The sequence below is a fragment of the Maylandia zebra genome, linkage group LG22, assembly GCF_041146795.1.
Source record: "Maylandia zebra isolate NMK-2024a linkage group LG22, Mzebra_GT3a, whole genome shotgun sequence".
NCBI classification, from domain to species: domain Eukaryota; kingdom Metazoa; phylum Chordata; class Actinopteri; order Cichliformes; family Cichlidae; genus Maylandia; species Maylandia zebra.
Window position 1 is genome coordinate 9,133,523 of NC_135187.1, and position 19,876 is coordinate 9,153,398.

Consider the following 19,876-nt stretch of genomic DNA (forward strand, 5'->3'; position numbering starts at 1 on the left):
TGCCTGCCCGATATGATAATTATGATACCTAAGCACCCACATCCTGTCAATCCACTCAAACATGGGAAGAGGTGCATGAAAAATAAATGGCAGTTTGCAGAATGCTTGACCGCTCTGACATTGGCATCACAGTACGGTGTTCATAACTGCAGAGGGTCTCAATGAAGACCACAGAAACAAAGCCACTATATCCGTCTCAGGAAAAAAAAAGAAAAAAGAAAGAAACTCTCATAAATAGGTAAGTTCATTTGCTGCGGATCTGTGGGAACCCATTTTTTTCCCATCCTGCTCAGACTAAAAGCACACGCTATGCAAAGGAAGGCCGTGGAGGATGAATGAGCGCAGGAAGTGCTCGCTCACTAAGCCTGGTGTGTGGCCAAGAGTGAAGACGGACCACAAAGCCCCCCTTTGTACTGGAGCTCTCCTCTCTGTGGGGGCTGCGCTAATCTGCTATTAATAAAAAAAAAAAAAAAAAAAAAAAAAGGAAAAAAAAAATCACTGAGCAACAAGCAAGACAGGATGGATAGAGCTGGAGCTGCAAGAACCTGCCTGTGATGTAAGAGGCATGCCTGCTGGAGATAACAACAGGCCCAGATGGACACACAAGCCCCTATTGTTGTCACTTGTCAACACATTGCGGTGATACACATCTTCTATGTCAATCCACGTTCTATAGAAAAATCTGCATTTCTTTGAGATTTGTTTTACAGGTTATAAATATGTCAACGAGCTACTGTACCCTTGTGAAATTCCCCTCGAAACTGTGGATGTCCAGCTGAGGCTTCTGGGCGTAGACGTAGGCGCTGATAGAGAAGAGATCCTGAGACAAGAAGACACGACAGAGGTGCCATTTAATTAGTTTGAAAATGAGACACAGCCTCATTTAACTAGGTTATATGAGTGAGCAATTCTTCTGAAAACTACAAATGGAAAAGAGACCAGCTGTTTTCAAGGGAGAGTAAAAACTGTGTTAGCATTTCAGTATTTTACAGTCTGTTGCACTCAAACTAAACACCTTATTTGGAAGTGAAAATATGTTAGAAAAATATACTTTAAATTTGAAAATAAAAGCCTCACTAATTCCTATTAGAGCAGAATAATTGGATATTGCAGCAAATATTGTTTAAAATAACATATTGCTGGAACTTAAGTCTTAGTTAATATATATGTGATGTACTATAAAGCGTGTTGTGTAATAATAACTTTAGCACAGTTGCTCAAATAAATAAGACCGATCTTGCTACACGAGCAAAACCTTTAGTATGATCTTTTGTTTCTTTGGCAAGATTTAGTAAAACAAACAGAGAATCAACAGAGTCAATGAAGGGAGTACTAAGATAACAGCACTTCCATAAATGTAGGATCTGGCTTCTTAACAAAAGGAGGAAACAACCTCAGGAAGTCACAACAATCACCACTGAATCACGACCATTCAATCATCTGTTCTCTCAGTCACCCTGACAAATAAGACTGCAGCCTAAGGCCTGTCAAGCACCCAATAGCAGCCTTCCCCCTTCTTAGTGGAACAAAAATTGATTGTAAATATTAAATTATTCAGGCAGGAATGCAGCGCGTGGAGCCTCGGCAGCAGTTAGGCAGGCCTCAGCTGTGCTCAGATAGTGTTCTCCTATCGAGAACATGGGCAGAGCGGTTAAAGAGGAGCAGGGAAGATTATTTTACTGAACCCCCAATGGAGAGTTATGTTGCTCCAGCATTTTAGAGACAAAAGCACAGAGTTGGTGCAGCGATGATTTAGAGACAGCAAGTGTGGATGGTGATGGAGGAACAATACATGACCCTGATGAAAGTCATTAGTTTAAATATAGAAACAACAGCATAATTAGCAGATGTTTTACTGGAGTTGTGAACATATAAACTATTATACCTTCTCAGTGGGTGTAGACATGATGATAATTTAGTGCTTATATTATAAAAGTTTCTACGTAAGATGGGGGGGACATACTTGATTAGTTAGGACCTCAACTATTCAGTCAGCAACCCTTCTTGTTGTGAGAGCGCATCAAACCAATTTACTTTAGCTCCTAATATTCTCTGGCAAATGAACAATCTTTTAATGAAGTATAAAAGCGAGGCGTGTTAACAACGCGAAAACTGGCTCAACTAAAGACAGCTTGTGCCATCTTCGGGTGCCTTGAAACCCAATACAGAAGCCGTGGCTCAATCATCAAATGACTTGCTGAAACTTTAATTATCTGATTGCATTAAGTGGCAACAAAAAAACAAAAACTCAAATCTGAAGTGTTGGGTATCATCTCCAGTTAAAGGAAGCTGCTGTCAGGTTCAGACTATTCCTGTCGTCTGTCATCAGTGATTAGGTTTCCATCACAGCACAGACATTCGATGAGCAGCGCTGTTAGTGATAACTCAACACTCATTCACAGACAGTTTGTTACCAGAGATTCACTAACGTATCCATACCCCTACTGCTGGCAGTCGTTGTGTGCAGCCAACAGCAACTTTCAGTTTCCAGTCTGTTTCTCCATCCAGCTGATCTGTTCTGATAAAACACGAACCTGGAAAAACACAAAAGCTCTCAAAGACTGCACAGTTGTTGTGATTGCATACTTTGCATTGCTCTTTCACACTGAAAGTGGGGTACAGATACTTATTCATGTAGCCATGCTTACTGGTTTGTTGTGTTAATTGACTTTCCCATATAAGACAAATAGATTATAACTCACGTTTAATCCAAAAAGCTTTTCTTCTGAAAATGACAATTTTTCTGTGGCATTTTGCATGTTTTAACACACATTATAATGTTATTACTTATTAGCAATAGACTTTTTTAACATTTGCATTTTTAGAAACCTGACAGTGACCAAAGTTTAAAAAGTATATCCTGTGGATTAAACAATTAAAGGCCAAAACCATGAGACTGCTTTGTTGAACCAAAAAACATGCTTGAAAAGCATGCTTCCACATTACCATGTGCTAAAGAACGTAAACATATTCGCAGCACATAGAAATTGTCTTAATCTAATAACTTGAGCATTAATACAGAACCTGTAGCACAACAGAAAGCCTCTGTGGTTGCTGTGAACACCGCAAAGCCTGATAAAAATTGAGCAGTGGTGACCTGTATTGATCTGAGGCAATATTACATATGAAACTGATGGATGAGAGCAACTATCTGACAGAGAGGGTAAAAGGGCAACTATAAACCATCCCTGGAGGGTAAAGTATCATGGAAAACATTAACACAAGTGGGATGATTCATGCTTTCCCTCTGCAGTAATGGCAGGTCAGCTTCTCACGTGACACCACTGGGATGTGAGGGTGTATATGAGTATGTGAAAGACAAAATATACGAGCCTGTGTGCGAAAGAGAAATATGTTATTTTATGTGGATGTGTGTGGGCATGTGAGTTAGAGACAAAGACATCAACAACTTCCTGCCAAGCTTATTGACATATCAAAGATTGATGGAAATGATGCCACTCAGAAAAGAGCCAGGATCTGATGCAGTTCATTGATTAATTAGAATTTGCATCGTCAGTCACCCGAACAAATCATATGAATCACAGGGTGACTTGTCAAAGGACTAGAAGTGTAGGGAAAAGTCACATTTCTCACCTAAATACACTTGACTCAGCTGGCTGAACTGCCACAGAGAACACAAAAGTTCAACTGTAAGCATTCTTTGTGTTATTTTTTTGGAAAACATACCGTTACAGGTGTGTACAGGTAATGCTGATCTACTTGCGTCTCCAGCATATTTTGTCCTGCTTTACAATGGCTGATTAAAAAAATAAAAATAAAAAAATAAAAAAATAAAACAGACCCGGAGTTCATCTGCTCACCAGTTTTTTCAGATGTCCTCAGGAAAATCATATCTGCAGGAATCCTTTGGTTCTAGGAAAAGAAGAAGAAGAAAGGAGGAAAATGTTAAAGGTGGTGTGTCATTGAGCACTATCCCCTCCAAATCGTCCTGAATAATTAAATATGGTCAATACCCTGACGTGAACTTCACTTTACGTGAATCTAATGCACAGCAATGATGAAAATTTTAAAATTTTAAAATGGACTTAGTGTGCTTTTCACCATTTTACTTCACATATATCACTGTAACAGTGGTGTATAGGAAAGGACCCAAAAGCACAAGTTTCACCCTAAACACTCTGTTTTAGACAGTTTTTTTTATACTCTTGGCTGTGTTTGATGTCAGTGAGAGAGGATTTCCCTCAGACAGTTATTTCAGGTGCATAGCTCTGGGGTTTTGAGCACAGAAACCAACTCCTAGTAAACAAACCAATTTGTTTGGGAATAGCAGCCAATCAGATGAAAGTGGTCTAGAAAGACAGGGTGGCATTAAAGGAAGAGAAGGAAAAAAAATATTAAGAGTCCAAGAATAAAAATTTGGAGCTGGAATTGACCTAGAACCAAACATCACAAATTGATCATTTTTAATTAAATTTTTAGAATTGAGAATGTATCTTAAGTTTCAAAAAAATAAAACACATTTCCCACCGTACTGTTTAAATCAAATCCATTAATCTGTTTTATAATATCTGCCTGTTAGCAAAGATGCAAATGCTTATAAAATAAGCTCAAGCTAATGTTTTGAAGGATTTAGAACCTTTTTTGTGGTTGCTTTTACTTTTAAACAAACATCTTTTCATCGTATATGAAAATAAATTCCAAAAATGTCGGCTAAACTATCAAATTCCTATTTTATATATTTTAAATAGCTTAAAAAAATGAGTCAAATCAGCACCTATCAAGCAAATACACCTAACTGAATCCTTCCGTGCAGAGGCATCTAGAGGTAAAGACAGGAGAGATTTACCTTCTCCACGATGATCAGGTCTCCAACTTGTATGTCTGAACTTTTCACTTGAATTTTACCTAAGGAAAAGCACAGAAATTGTGAAAGACTCTAGACTTGTATTCTGAAATACCTTCAAACTAAATTATGTCATGAAATAAAATGCAGATATTGATTTTTGGCCCATGGAAATGATGCCGACTCTTAAAACCACAGCCCACTTTTTGCTATTGCTCTTTTTTCCCCCCTTCTCACCTTCTAATTGATTATCTCCAGCTTGATAACGTAATACCCTTTTGTTTTCATCTCTGGTCAGAGTCAGACAAAAACAATGACATAGAAGGTCACTCTCAATTAAACCACCCCAATATCCGCTGAGAACCTTCCTCTTTCACTGTGATTACATGCAAACATGTACATATGTACACGGTGGCTGTGAAGTGCTACAATCAACACAAGGCACAGATCTTAGGTGTTTATAAATTTGAAGGAAAAAAAAAAAGACTCAATGCAATTACAGTGAGAAGAATGACTTCTGTTGCAAGTGTAAAGCCATCTTTTAATTGCATGGAGCCTCAATCATTGGAATAAGAGTCTTCATAATGTCAGCAAACAGCTAGACGAATAAGGTGGAAGGTGAATAGGTCTCTTTCAGTTGTCTCACTAACCTCTCACTGTCAGTTTGCTGTAGAGTTGAGAGTTCATCTCTTTGTCTCGCTGATAACGTCTCACTTCGTCCACAGCCTCCCGCACCATTGTGACAGCTAGCACAAAACCCTGATCGACAAAGGAGTGCTTTAAAAACGGAGTTTTATCAATAATAAAATCCATTCATTTAAACTACACTGGCATTTGCTTAACCTTAACAAATTGGAGCAGGTTCTCACTTAAAACTGTTGCAATAGTAAAAAGTGGAAAAATATGGGTTTATTCTCTTGCTGAATTCCAATAGTACGACTAATTTGGCTTCACTGTACATTTAATTTAGTTGCAAACAACTTGATAGATCAAAAATAAATACATAAAAACATTTACCAGAGGTGCCCAATATGTGTACAAGTATCCGATTTTCAGTGATGGCACAAACTGCGAGCAGGCCACCACTAGAAAATAAAGATTGAGGAAGAACTTGAACTGCTGGTAGAGAACCTGAGAGGGGACAGAAGACAAAGATTCAGCGAGGTGAGTGAACATGTCAGCAAGGTGAGTCAAAGATGACGACAGCTGCAGACAAGATAAAAGAGGATGCAGCAGCAGAAACAAACCAGACGGGATGGGTTACTGTACACGTTCCAAGAGGGAACAAGATACATGTTAATGCTGTTAACTTTACATTAACCTAATGGAAACTCTGACACTTTGAGAACGTCTGTTTCAAATGGCACGCAGGGTGCAGATTTCAAATGTAAGGGCAACTAGGTACGATGTCAGTGCCTAAAACTTTCAAGAATAATCCTGCACTGCGTGACCAAAGCTTCAAATGAAGGAGGAAAACAGGCGCATTGTGTTGATAAATCAACATGAGGTTGACTCAATCAGATACCATTTCAGGTGGAAATCACCAGAGACGCTCTTATATTACACATACCAAAGTAGCTCTTGTGAGCGGCTCAAGCTTCTTTGCTAATGTGCCATCTATCACCAGGGAGATCGCAGTATTCTAGTCATCTAAGGTCAAATTTTGAATAATGTTTGCAATAATGAGAGTCCAGTGTCTAGTCACAGATTATCAGAGACAATGGGATCAATGCACGACGCTCTACAGTTAATGAACCTCCTGACCTTTAGGGGAAAATGCATACTGCTAACTCAATTCGTGTGTATTTAATAATTCAAAGTGGAGGGAGAAAAACAGCCGTTTTGTTCACCGTCGACGAGAATATCTACGTCTCTAATAGACAGTTGACATTTAATGGCCTGGGCTGAAGGCAGCCCTCTTAATCAAGGAACCATTTGCTTTTTAATAAGTAACTCTGATGGATCTCTATTGTTCCCTACAGAGTAAACCCTTAACTTAATGACAGAATAGTTAACAATGAGATCCAGTGAAAGCTCCTGTGCATTACAGTCTGTTAATCAGTGAAAATAAATGACTGATTTCAACTGAAAGGATGAATTTGTACTGTAGACACTATAAAGACTGGGAGCATGGACTCGATAAAAGAAAAAACTGCTGCGTTAAGAGCAAAGATCAGGGCACGAAATGCGAATTCAGTTACCAAAGCAAGACAGTTCATTTGAAGCAGGCTACAGGTTGTGTGGGAGCTACTGCCACTCACCCCAGGCACAAAGGTGATGATGTTGTATTTCTGGTTTTTGATGGCATTTTTGGGGTACTTCTCTTCACACTTCTCAGGGCAGCCGAGCCAAACTGTCCTTGCCTTCAGCTCCTTCTTCCTCCGACATATATGAGCCAGACAGTCACAGCAGCTTACAAAAGAAGATGTCAATATGATTAAAAACAGACCAAAAAAAAAAAAAAAAAAGCAAAAATTACAACAACAAGACAGAACTGCCTTTATGGCTTTTTGGGGATATTTTTTTGTACCAGGGGAGTCAGAAAGTTCCACACTAGGTCACAAAATAAATTTAACAGATGATTAAAAGGAAACATCTTACATATATAAAACAGTTTATTTTTTCAGGTTTTAATGTTAGCATGTGGTGAGCTACACACTGCTTCAAGGGCTTTTTGGAAACCATTCTGTATTTTTAAAGAAACATACTGACTGTCAATATTTGTAATATATGGGTTGTGGTAAAGGGATGAAGGAGAAGTAGATGGTGCAAGAAAAGGGCATCCAAGTAATAAAATGCGCTGTAGTGACTTTATTTAAAAAAAAAAAAAAAAAAAAAAAAAAAGGAGCATAGGTAAGGCTATTGAAAAAATATGCAGCTTGAAAAAGATTAACAAATTAATCATTAAACTTCTCCTTATTTTACTTTTTTTACACTTTACTACAACTGCCTGACAGCTTTAGTAACATTTTAACAGATTACCAACCAGAACCTGCGCAGAATATGATTTTTTCAAAATAAGAAAAAACATTTTTGAAAACCTAAAATTCAACTTAATATTTGTCACAGCAACCAGAGTCTAAAACGTATTTTCAGCCTTCTTACATTTCAGTAATCACTCTGTAACTGCGCGAGTTTGTTTTTAAATCATTATTGATGTCACAAATTCTCAAAATTTTCTCCGGACACATAGAGCTTAAAATAATAAAGATAAAAATATAACCAATAAACAGAAAATAAACTCTGTGGTAATACACGACTTTGAGGATCTCTGTCAAGTTTGCACAACACAGGATACAAATTTAAGCAATACATAGAAAAAGCGATTAAAGCAAATCTGTGATTTTGCCCTTCCTTGCTTACAATGCTTAAACAGTGCCAGCTCTAGCACTGTGCAGTAACGCCACTAATAGCTCCCTACTAATTATATCAGTACATGTGGTAATCCATTGGGCTTTTGTAACTGGAGGTGGGGGTTTCCAAAGTAAAGCCAGCTTCTTTGTGGCAACAGTGGTGCACACTGAGTGAATATGTCTATTCAAACATGTTCATTTAAATGAGGGGGTTGTGCAATGGGAGAGGATGGTATGGCTGCTGCTGATACATCGAGACAACACAACTGTCTTCCCTTAAAAATGAAACAAAAATTTACATTAGTAATATAAATGTGAGCGATAGAGAGACTCAACTAGCTCTATAAATATCAATAACTCACAATTCAACAGCAACTGTGTGTGTAAACATATATATAAAAAAAAAAATACTATATATAAAAGAAAAACAATTCTTATCCAAACTGCAAACACGAACCAAACAGCAGGCCATCTTATTCTCTTCATTTATATTCTGCAATAAATAAAGAAGCAGAAAAAGACATTTTTACTTTTTCCTTAGATTCACCAGTTTTCTTGCATCTTTCACCAGTTTCCTGTTTTTCTGCAACTACAGTGACGCAACCGTGACGTCCACTTCAAATTGGTTTATTCATTCTCATTAACGTTCTCAGCTGTTAAACCATTAGTAGCCATGGAGCCTCACAGCTGTGTTCTGCTGCGTCCTACAGTACTGATGTGATTTATATTCCAGGTCTCATCAGTGTAAATTAGATCTTCAAGGCTTTTTTTTGACCCACTTGTATAAAGAGGTCCTTTGCTTTTAACGCTATGAATCATCTAAAAAGGTTAGCATCTCTCCTGGTGGGAAATCCCTTGCTAATTATGTTAAAAGTCAGACAAGTTCAGAGCTGGATAATCAATTTAAGCTTAAGAGTCAAACATGTTGCATGTATATAACCAAACTACTGCATGAAATTGGTTGACACACATTAGTTTTGTTAGTTTTACCCAAACAGCAACCTCTGAGGTTAAAAAGAAGGCAACATAAAAAAAGCTAAAAACTGCAGTTCTACCAGTGGCCACTTGGGGCTGATTCAAAAAGTGAATCAATTCCCATGATATACATGTTAAAATGTAAGTTTGCAATCTGGTACAATTGGTAATTTCCTCCATCATAACAACTCCACACTGAATAATTTTTGGATACTATCAAGGCTTAAAAATAGTGGAGCGTTGCTTCGACTGACACGCGTGCCTGTGCCTTACTTTTACTGAACTTCCATTTTTAATATTTTATTAGTTTGGTACTGAGCACTGAGAAGCCGATATTTATGTTTATGTGTTGCACCTCCACAGTTAACAAATGCCAACACAGCAGCAGATGTAACAACTTGACTTTTATATGCAGTTTGTAGTTTTACCCCTAGTCCATTTCTGCTTGTATGCACTAACATCATTACCACCATATTATCAAAACTCAATAACGACAGACGGGTTCAGATTGACATTTACTTTTCAAAAAGTAAGTGACTTTCCATCAACCTGGTAATGACTACAATGGGGGCTTATCTCCCATATCTGATATCAAACGCAAACAGTGGCATAGTGTGCGGGTAAATTTCAATGAGAGCAGCGTGATCTGAGCATGACCTAAACTGGCACCTGGGGGGAAAGAGGGGAGAGTGTCAGTGTATACCGTCATGCTGAACGGCTTGGCTTTTCCACATTTTAAGCAACTTGGCAAAACATGAAACTAAATAAATCAACTTTGGTAAAAAGTCCTGTTTGTATTGGCCTCGACGTTCTCTGTCTCTGTGCACTCTGAGTCCAGATTCATAAGAGCGATTATTTGAGCAAATGAATGCTATTCAAATAATATGCCATTTGAACAGTCGGGGCTTATTCACTGTGAATTATTTGTGTTTTATAATCCCACACTATGCACACATAAAATTACTGGAAAGCATCAAACTGGTCAGCTGTGAAAAATCCGATTTGTTCATTAGTGGGGGGATGGGGAGGGGGATCAATATGCAGCTTCAATTGGACACGTACCACTACCAACAAAACTGAACTGAAAACCGAATATGCTATGAAATTGCAGCAGCGGTGAATGTTACGTTTTGGGCACTGGAGTACTACACAAACAAGTGTTTTTAAATGTACACAAACAAACAGTCCTCTTAGCCTGAAAGGAGCGTCGTTAGAGGGCAAAACCTGTCAAATAAATCATTAGTCGGATAAACCACCCTGTTCTGTTTGACCTGAAAATCTTTTTGGACTGATGGTGCGCATCGAGGAACCCGACCAAAAAAACATGCCCTTATCCTCTCTTTGCACTTCATGCACAGCTACCGGTGCGTTTGAAATCCAAACTGATCATCACAAGCATGCTTGCTGACATTATACAATACGCTTGCATTTACAGAAAGACTCTCGGAAATGTTAAATGTCCAGTTGGACTACTCTAGTCTGTAGATTAAAAATAAGGCGACATCAGTAAAGCATTTGGCAAAACATATCCGAGTATTTTGCTATGAAAATATGTTATTTAGCAAAGACTACTGGGCTACAAGCACAATCCATTTTATATCCCAGAGTGAACTTGCAATCTATTTTTGTGTGTTTACAGATCTGTTATGGACAAGCTTCTATTACAAATATTATTCAAGTAGTCTAATTGCTAGAAACTTATATTACAGGTTCCTTTAAGTTTATTTAGAAAACATACAAGAAGGTGGTGCAGTGTTTGGCAGAAGGTAAAAAATATGTGGTTGCAGCAGAGGTCAGAAATAGAAACTTCACTAAAAACATGGTTAATCTATTTTTGCTTTAAAATGCTTTCATTGAATTTTCCTATTAAAAAATAGCAGGGCTTGAGTGAATAATCAGAAAACACCCAGATACATAAACCCAAAATGTAAACTATCAATATTTTGCCTAAACCGTCACTATAAAAAAATCATTAAATCAACATATTAACAACAATGGTGCAGAGGTACCTCCCACACAGGACTTTCCATCCTCCCAGGAGGAACCAGGCGAGGCCACTCTGTCTCTGATTGACTCTGGCCCGGGGTAGAGTCTGGTAGTCGCTCTCGTCATTCTCAAAGCCTTCCTCCGACATCATCAGGGGCATTTCATCCAAGTTAGAGGGCTCATCTTCTAAAGAGTATCTGAAAGAACAGTAAGCTGTGTTAGGAAGACTCAGTTACTTTGAACGAGGGTAAGTATGTGTGTTGGAGAACAATTTTAGAAACATGCTGAAATGGATAAACAATTTAAATATAAAATTATGACAACACGATAAAGCAACTCTTGTGCTTCATTCCTTTTTGTAACAGTGTTTTCATTTGTTTTAGTTGTAAAATTCAGCATCTCATAACTGTGCCAACCACTGCACATGAAGTCTGATGTGTACAACTCAATCTGTGGTCCCTGACGTGAGTGGCAAAAAAACAAAAACAAACTTGTGTTCAGATTGTGTCCAAAAACACAAATGAATAAGGTCTTAAGTATTCACATTCTCTGCTGAGACTGTACTAAAAATAAATAAATTTTGAAAAAAACTGTCAAAGTTCACTTTACTAGTTTATAAAAAAGGAAAAAGTACTCTATTCATTACATTAAACTCAACCTTTTTAATCTTAAATCGCAAAAACAGTATATCCAAGCAGTGTGAACAAGTAACAGCATCTATGACCAACTTTATACTTAAGGAAATCTCAAGGTAAAAAAATAAATAAATACTAAAAAAGCACTTCAAAGTACAAGATGTGCAAGATTCAGTGAGAAAAGCCAAGATTAAAGCTAGTTAGAAGGGCAGAGCCAACAGCACTTTCACATAATAAACACTAAAAACACCGTTGAGAAGATATACTACCTTATTCATGAGACGCTCTCTAATAAATGTCTAGATTCTTATAAGAAAAAAAAACAAAAAACACATTGTGGTCACGTCAACCCTGCAATGACCTCAATAATATTTATAGTTGCCAGATTACGTGATGAAAATGAGGATGCCAATTAAATATAGCAGTAAAAGATTCAGAGTCTCATATCAGCAACAGGCAAAATAAAGCTGAAAAGATTAATAACATTTTTCTGATCAATGTCACATACAAGTACTGATCTTCCATGTATTATACTGAGGTGGATGTTCTGAGTAAATAAAATTTACTGTACTAAAAAAAAAACAAAAAAAAAAAAAAAAAACTAACAAACAAATCTGAATTAATTCAAATTTAACATCATTCAATTTTAACATTTGGGGAGGTTTGTGTTTTGCTTAGATTTTTTTTTAATTAAACTTCAAATCTCATTTTAGAAACCAGAACTTATTTTTATCAAATACATTTAGAAAAAAAAATACAATATAAGCAGACTGAAAGGTCACTCCACTGTACAAGAGTGTCCTTTATTGAAAATAAATAAATAAACGTGGACATGCGCGCAAGCAAACGTAGCATGAGCAGGATTAAGAGCTTAAGGTCCAAACTCACAGATGCGGCCCTCCCCAGCAGTAAAACATTTAGACGCCTGCTGTAGCCAGACTTTGTTTGAGCTGAGAGCGTCTGCAACTTTAGTTGAAGGACCGGAGATAATGCCACTTGTAGGACTTTCTGCTACAAAACAACCTGTTACCTATTTATAACCCATATGAACAGAAACTCCCAAAGCTCTGTTTCTGAACAAGGGAAGAAGGTGTGCACCACCAGGCTTGGCTGGTTTATACATTCACTTCATTGTCTCCACAAAATCAACACCCTCTATGATGATGGTGTTTTCCATAAAATACAACCCTATTAACACAATTCAGCCTCACCACAAATAGAAATAGAAATTTTACAAGAGTAAAATTCATCATACAAATCATAAAACAAATATTTGTTATAATTATTTCTTGTGTAGCAACTACTACCAGTTAATGTATTTGTTTTGGTTCCTCACTTCTAAAAATCACAGTTTGGACAGATCACAGTCCAGACCATTCCCCCCCCACATGCTTATAGTATTTGTTTCTTTATTTATCATTTAAAAAAAAAAAAAAAAAAGTATTTTCTGTCAAATAAAATTTGGTAGAACTAATCTTAAAGTTTGTTTCATTTATATGAGATTTTGAACAAAAAAAAAAAAAAAAAAAAAAAAAAAAATTGCAGCGCTTTTTTTTGTAAGTCCAACAACATCTGAGCCAAGAGAAACATGCCAGTAACAAATGCTGTAACTTAGCCAAACAGGAATCTGTTCATGCTTATATCCTGTCATGATACACCCATATTTCTGCACAGCAAAGTGCTTATCACATATAGTTTGGTACAAAAAATAAAGTTCCTCATACAACATCCTGATCATTTTCAAATAACTGAGTCATAATGAGAAGAAAGTTCTCCTGAGTTGTTCAAAGTTTTCTTTTGGCACTTTGAGCATCAAAAGGAGGTGCCATTTATTCTAAGGGACTACAACAGGGGGGTTCATGAATATGGCATTTACTTTTTTTAAACACCAAAACGAGTATCCTACTCTTTCTGTTAAATGAAGGTAAGCTAAATAACTCTGTCTCTATATAGTAATGAAGTTCAGCTGCAAGCAATTAATTTTTAATTGTCATATAAGAGTGTAACCCAGTTCATTTTTGTAGCAACAATTTATAGATGTCCACTAAAAACACAAACAAACACACACACTAAGTTATTATTTTAAAAGTCCAGTTACATGCATACACATACCAAATGTGTTTGAGTGATTACGGCTATTGAAAATATAAACTGCTTATTAAAATAACATAAGTGAGTGAAGGTATTTAGTATTGCAGGCCTGCTGATGGATGGATTAAATCCCTAAAGAAGTTTGATAAACTGTAACACCAACAAATGTCCTGGATTTGCAGCATGATCTCAGGAGCCTTTTTATAGCATGAGGCACTAAACTAAATACATTTATGTTCAGCTGTATTTGCAAGAACCCGTTTGAGTTTATTACTATCAGAAAGAACAAACCTAAGAAAAGAGTTTTTTTTAGGGTTAAAATTTAAGATTTAAGTCAGGATTTTGGCATTTAGTTGTCATGTCCAAAATTAAGGTTCTGAGACTTGGGAATGCAAGATTTTCATTCAATATCTTCACAAGCACAGTCAAACACATGGCTGCTGTCACTGTAGGGGAAATACTGACATTCAAGAACAACTTCTAGTGAGAAACAAAAGTAAGACCTGTTCATTCAAATGACTTCACACACTCAGCACTGCACTTCAGTGTCTTGTAAAGGTTGTGTATTGATCCTACACAGAGCTTTGCAGACTAGTATCCGCATGTTGCATCAGTGTGTTGTCATCAATGGTTATGTCAAAAATACAACTACTACTGGCTACTTTTTGTTTGTTTTGGGTGTTTCTTTTGATTACAGAAGTGAAAACATACAAAGAAACCAAGTGTTCAAAACCACCAGAACAGTTCACTCCAAACACCATTTGTACTTCTTTATTTTTGACCTTTGATTCTTTTCACACTTTTTCCCCTTCATGGTGAACTCTGCTGTCAATCCATTGTTTGTTCAAGCAAATCTTTCAATCAATCAGCACACATCCTGTGCATAGCATCACCACCTTCAGAGTAAGCAGTGTTTTTTTTGTTTTTTTTAGAGCACTGCATCCAAGGACACTTGCATTGGTCACATACCCCAAATCCTTCCCTTCATAGCCAAAGACCCAGCTATGCCAAGTCTGAACCTGATGAGCAGAACAGTCGATACAGATACACAGATTTCTCAAGTTATAACTAAACAAACACTGATTGAATGACAATATGCAGGGAGATGAACTGTTAAAGAGGATAAGAAAAAAAAAAGACTGTTTTAGACAGATCTATAAACATAAAGGTAGTAGTGTTAAACTGTAAATATTGTGCTCAAAGCTTTGAGTCATATGATCTGGGAAATGTTTCACTGTTACCAAAATGTGCGATATGTTTACACACCATTCGAACTTGCTAAAAAAAAAAAAAAGTGGATTATTAGCCAGTGTTTCTTGCAATGGAACACCCACATCTGATTACATAATAACTCAAGCCTGTGGGAAACGTGGGCTGCTTTGTAAAAATGTTTTCTGCCTCTCCGGTGCAGCGTTGACGGTGTTGCCAACAGTTGCTCAGAGTGTCAGTGGGAAAGCATTCTCCATCAGCTTCAGGACAAATGCTTTGGAACAGTTTGAGAAAATCAGCTCTCATCATTCCTCTACAGGGATCAATAAACTGCCACATTAATTTCATCACTATCATGAGAAACGAGTTCAACGTGGCAGAGGATTTTCCCAGGAAGTCCAAGTTTAAATGTACTTTTAGCCATAGTAGGAGATATAGTAAAATTAGACACAACTTACAGGTCTTAGAAACAAAGTGGGATTTATTGTCCTGTCCTGAATCCCTGCCCTCGTGGCAACATAGCCGTTTGCGTTTTTACACTGGTGTGCACTGGTGTTTCTGCTTCGATGCACTTCAAGTGAAACTAAGCTCTTTATTTTAGACTTGGTGCTGACAAATTTAGAGAAATAGACTCAGTCTAACATGAACTGCCAGAGCTACACTGGCAGAATACAAGCCATTTTATCGGCATAATAAGCAAGCTAGATACAACTCTACCATTTTTCTTTCAGTGAGGTACCATCCCCTCACCCTTCGAGTCAGTCACAGCAGATAGATGCCCCTTGCTGGTTCTGCTGGATATCTGTTCCTATTAAAAAGGAGTTCTACCTTCCTACTGTCGCCAAGTGTTAACCATAAGGGATCTGATTGGTGGGGTTTTATTTGTAATATCATATGGTTTTTTACCCTTGAATGTAAATGCCTTGAGGAGATTACTGTTGTGAACTGCAACTACAGGGAGTGCAGAATTATTAGGCAAGTTGTATTTTTGAGGAATAATTTTATTATTGAACAACAACCATGTTCTCAATGAACCCAAAAAACTCATTAATATCAAAGCTGAATGTTTTTGGAAGTAGTTTTTAGTTTTAGCTATTTTAGGGGGATATCTGTGTGTGCAGGTGACTATTACTGTGCATAATTATTAGGCAACTTAACAAAAAACAAATATATACCCATTTCAATTATTTATTTTTACCAGTGAAACCAATATAACATCTCCACATTCACAAATATACATTTCTGACATTCAAAAACAAAACAGAAACAAATCAGCGACCAATATAGCCACCTTTCTTTGCAAGGACACTCAAAAGCCTGCCATCCATGGATTCTGTCAGTGTTTTGATCTGTGCACCATCAACATTGCGTGCAGCAGCAACCACAGCCTCCCAGACACTGTTCAGAGAGGTGTACTGTTTTCCCTCCTTGTAAATCTCACATTTGATGATGGACCACAGGTTCTCAATGGGGTTCAGATCAGGTGAACAAGGAGGCCATGTCATTAGTTTTTCTTCTTTTATACCCTTTCTTGCAGCCACGCTGTGGAGTACTTGGACGCGTGTGATGGAGCATTGTCCTGCATGAAAATCATGTTTTTCTTGAAGGATGCAGACTTCTTCCTGTACCACTGCTTGAAGAAGGTGTCTTCCAGAAACTGGCAGTAGGACTGGGAGTTGAGCTTGACTCCACCCTCAACCCGAAAAGGCCCCACAAGCTCATCTTTGATGATACCAGCCCAAACCAGTACTCCACCTCCACCTTGCTGGCGTCTGAGTCGGACTGGAGCTCTCTGCCCTTTACCAATCCAGCCACGGGCCCATCCATCTGGCCCATCAAGACTCACTCTCATTTCATCAGTCCATAAAACCTTAGAAAAATCAGTCTTGAGATATTTCTTGGCCCAGTCTTGACGTTTCAGTTTGTGTGTCTTGTTCAGTGGTGGTCGTCTTTCAGCCTTTCTTACCTTGGCCATGTCTCTGAGTATTGCACACCTTGTGCTTTTGGGCACTCCAGTGATGTTGCAGCTCTGAAATATGGCCAAACTGGTGGCAAGTGGCATCTTGGCAGCTGCACGCTTGACTTTTCTCAGTTCATGGGCAGTTATTTTGCGCCTTGGTTTTTCCCACACGCTTCTTGCGACCCTGTTGACTATTTTGAATGAAAATGCACATCCCCTAACATGCTTAATTGGTAGTAGGCTTTCGAGCCTATACAGCTTGGAGTAAGACAACATGCGTGAAGAGGATGATGTAGACAAAATACTCATTTGCCTAATAATTCTGCACTCCTTGTATATAAAACTGAATACTTTTGCCTTTTAATATACTGCAGTTGAATTGCACATTACTACCACCCACTACAAAACACCTTTTACAGTTGCTGAGGTCTGTGATTTATGTGTGCACATGGGACAATACAATCCTTCTAAGGTTGTGCCACCTTCCACAATAATATGGGGTACATATTTTTACATTATAAAAATGTGTCATTAATGTGATATCAAGGATAGAGCTGTGCCAGGTGTTTACAATACTTAGTGCGAACAACAACAAGTGTAGCCCAGACATCTCTGACAGCAAGAGCCACATATCAGCCTCTGACGACATTTTAGAAACGAACTACTTCAACAGCCTCCAAAAAAAAAAAAAAAAAAAAAAAAAAAAAAAAGCACAATGCTTTGCAGAATAAGCAAGAAAACTGTCTCTGCTAAAGGTGGAAACAAACTCGTTTCTCCACTTGAAGCAAAAAACACACCATCCAGTAAAACCAGGCTATGAAAGACGAGATAATAGCAGCTGGTGAGGAGTGACCCAAAAGTAAACAAATGACTCACTGGAGCACTCACTAGTTGCACTTCATATGACAGGAAGAGCTAGTGGAAAAGTAGGGTTTTAAGCAACTGGCTGATAAGTCTGACCCAAGACACAACATCCCCAAGTATAAAATATATTTTAATTTCAATACTGTGGAGGCTCCTGAGATGTTGCATGGTTTATTTGATTTAGTTATTGTTGAACTAAAGGATAAAGCATTTATGTTATAGTTTGACTTAAAATTCCCATTAAAAACACTACCTAGGCCACTTTTTTTTTTTTGCTTACAGTTGATTTAAACTGTGTTGCTACATATAATGTTTTGTCACTGTTATTGCATTGTAATGTTAGTGCTGCTGTTGGCACCTCGGAGCAACAAGTTTCAGACTTTGATTTAGGCAGTCTGTCATCAATGACTGAAGCTCACTGTAAAAAAAAAGAAGGCTGGAAAATTCTGTTTACTTTGTTTGATGAATGATAAATTGACCTGTACCCTTAACCTGTACCCTCAGTAAACACTTTACTGACCCATTTATGGTTTCACTTAAGTTTTAATCCTTTCCACCACAACTTGATGTTTTTTGTAAAACGTGGTCCCTATTAGTGTAAAAAAAAAAAAAAAAAAAAAAAAGAAAAGAAAAAAAAAAGAAATAAGATAAAGATAAAGCAGTCTTTTCACTACGGCATACCTGTCTTGTATTAGCAAGCAGTACCTCTCTGTTTCTCAGCCCATAAGGCATCTTAAACTGCTAAACCATCATGTACTACTAGAAAACCTTTAGTTTAGCTTTAGATTTTTATACAAGTCCCTGTTTTGATTACTTGATTACAGTGGTGTACAGCACTCAAAAATCTACCATAGGAATTCAACTAGGTTGTAATCTTGTGTTATTGAAACTATAACATTCTAATACTCGTTAAACTAACCAGCCAATCCTTGTGCCCTATGGGTGGAGGCATTGTCATCCTAAAGAAGATCACTAGATGTTTTTCACCACAGGAAGAAGAGAAATTTTTATTATGTTTGCCGTGACCAAAGGAGACAAGTGGACGTGAAACATACTAGGACATTTTCTACTTAAATCTTAACTTGGCCACCAAATTCTAACCCTGCAGGGGTCGAGGTTTTACCTTCCACCTTTAATTAGCCACTTGCCTATACGTTAACATGACCCAAAGCTATTTGCTGTGGATGCTCTTGAACTACAAGTACCTTGTTATGCGCCTACTTCGCTTCCTGTCCATTCCTCACCCTGAGGACTGTGTTAGCTCATCTTCCTCCATTCTGAAAGATGAGCAAGATGGTGAATCACGACTACAGAAAGTAACTATCTTCATATATCATGTGACGTAGTACGCCAGCACAGCTATCGTGTGACTTTAAATGAAAAGCCCGAGGGAACACAGCAGATAACTATCACTAACATATGCTACACTGACAGGCTGAATTATGGAACTTGTAAAAAAGCAAAAGCACATATTGCGCAGGTTTCTAGCTTTACCTGGGGCGGTGTGATAAAATCAAACAGCTGTCAAAGCAGAAACCGCTAATGAGCTGTCAACAGCACTACTAGCAAAACAAGCTAACAAGCACGACCCCCGTACACAGATCCGAGCCCCGGGAAGCAAAAGCAAAGCAAAAACACATAAACGTGTCAGACAACAAGACTGTCGCTTTAGTGCGAGACAGAAAAAACAGCTCAGCTACCCCGTCCATACCTTGAAAGCCTGGCTGAGTTGTAATACGGGATTCTCTTCGAGTTCTTCCGCACCGGATTTAACGGGATGCTGTCAGCCATCTTGGCTGGGCAGTACCTATGCGATGCCACGCAAAAAGCGTAGGGATTTGTGCTGCATTCGCGTGGCATTTAAAAATGTCGTAGTGATGAATGTCATGCCAAGAAAAAATTGCTTCACTAATTTAAGATTAGAGAGCACAAACTGGCTGGGCGGGGGGTTCATCTCACGCAACGCTTGTTTTGCGCAGCGTGTGTGCAAAAAAAACAA

General features: G+C 37.9%; 1 protein-coding gene across 5 annotated transcripts in view; it reads right to left on the reverse strand.

The window, feature by feature from the left end:
- Window positions 1-19,714, reverse strand: part of atp9b (ATPase phospholipid transporting 9B) — a 43,358-nt gene extending 23,644 nt beyond the window's left edge. For 4 of the 5 annotated variants that reach the window (XM_014411234.3, XM_014411232.3, XM_014411233.3 and 1 more), the window contains exons 1-9: window positions 19,589-19,714; window positions 11,142-11,315; window positions 7,066-7,216; window positions 5,822-5,935; window positions 5,455-5,563; window positions 4,808-4,866; window positions 3,822-3,873; window positions 2,440-2,534; window positions 740-820 (exon numbers count right to left, since the gene is read on the reverse strand). In XM_014411234.3, coding sequence (XP_014266720.2) covers window positions 740-820; window positions 2,440-2,534; window positions 3,822-3,873; window positions 4,808-4,866; window positions 5,455-5,563; window positions 5,822-5,935; window positions 7,066-7,216; window positions 11,142-11,315; window positions 19,589-19,668 — 915 coding nt within the window. In that variant the 5' untranslated portion in view covers window positions 19,669-19,714. Of the gene's footprint in view, window positions 1-739; window positions 821-2,439; window positions 2,535-3,821; window positions 3,874-4,807; window positions 4,867-5,454; window positions 5,564-5,821; window positions 5,936-7,065; window positions 7,217-11,141; window positions 11,316-19,082; window positions 19,155-19,588 lie in introns of all 5 variants that reach the window. The other variant, XM_024798351.2, reaches the window with a different exon arrangement.
- Between the last annotated feature and the right edge of the window lie 162 nt (window positions 19,715-19,876).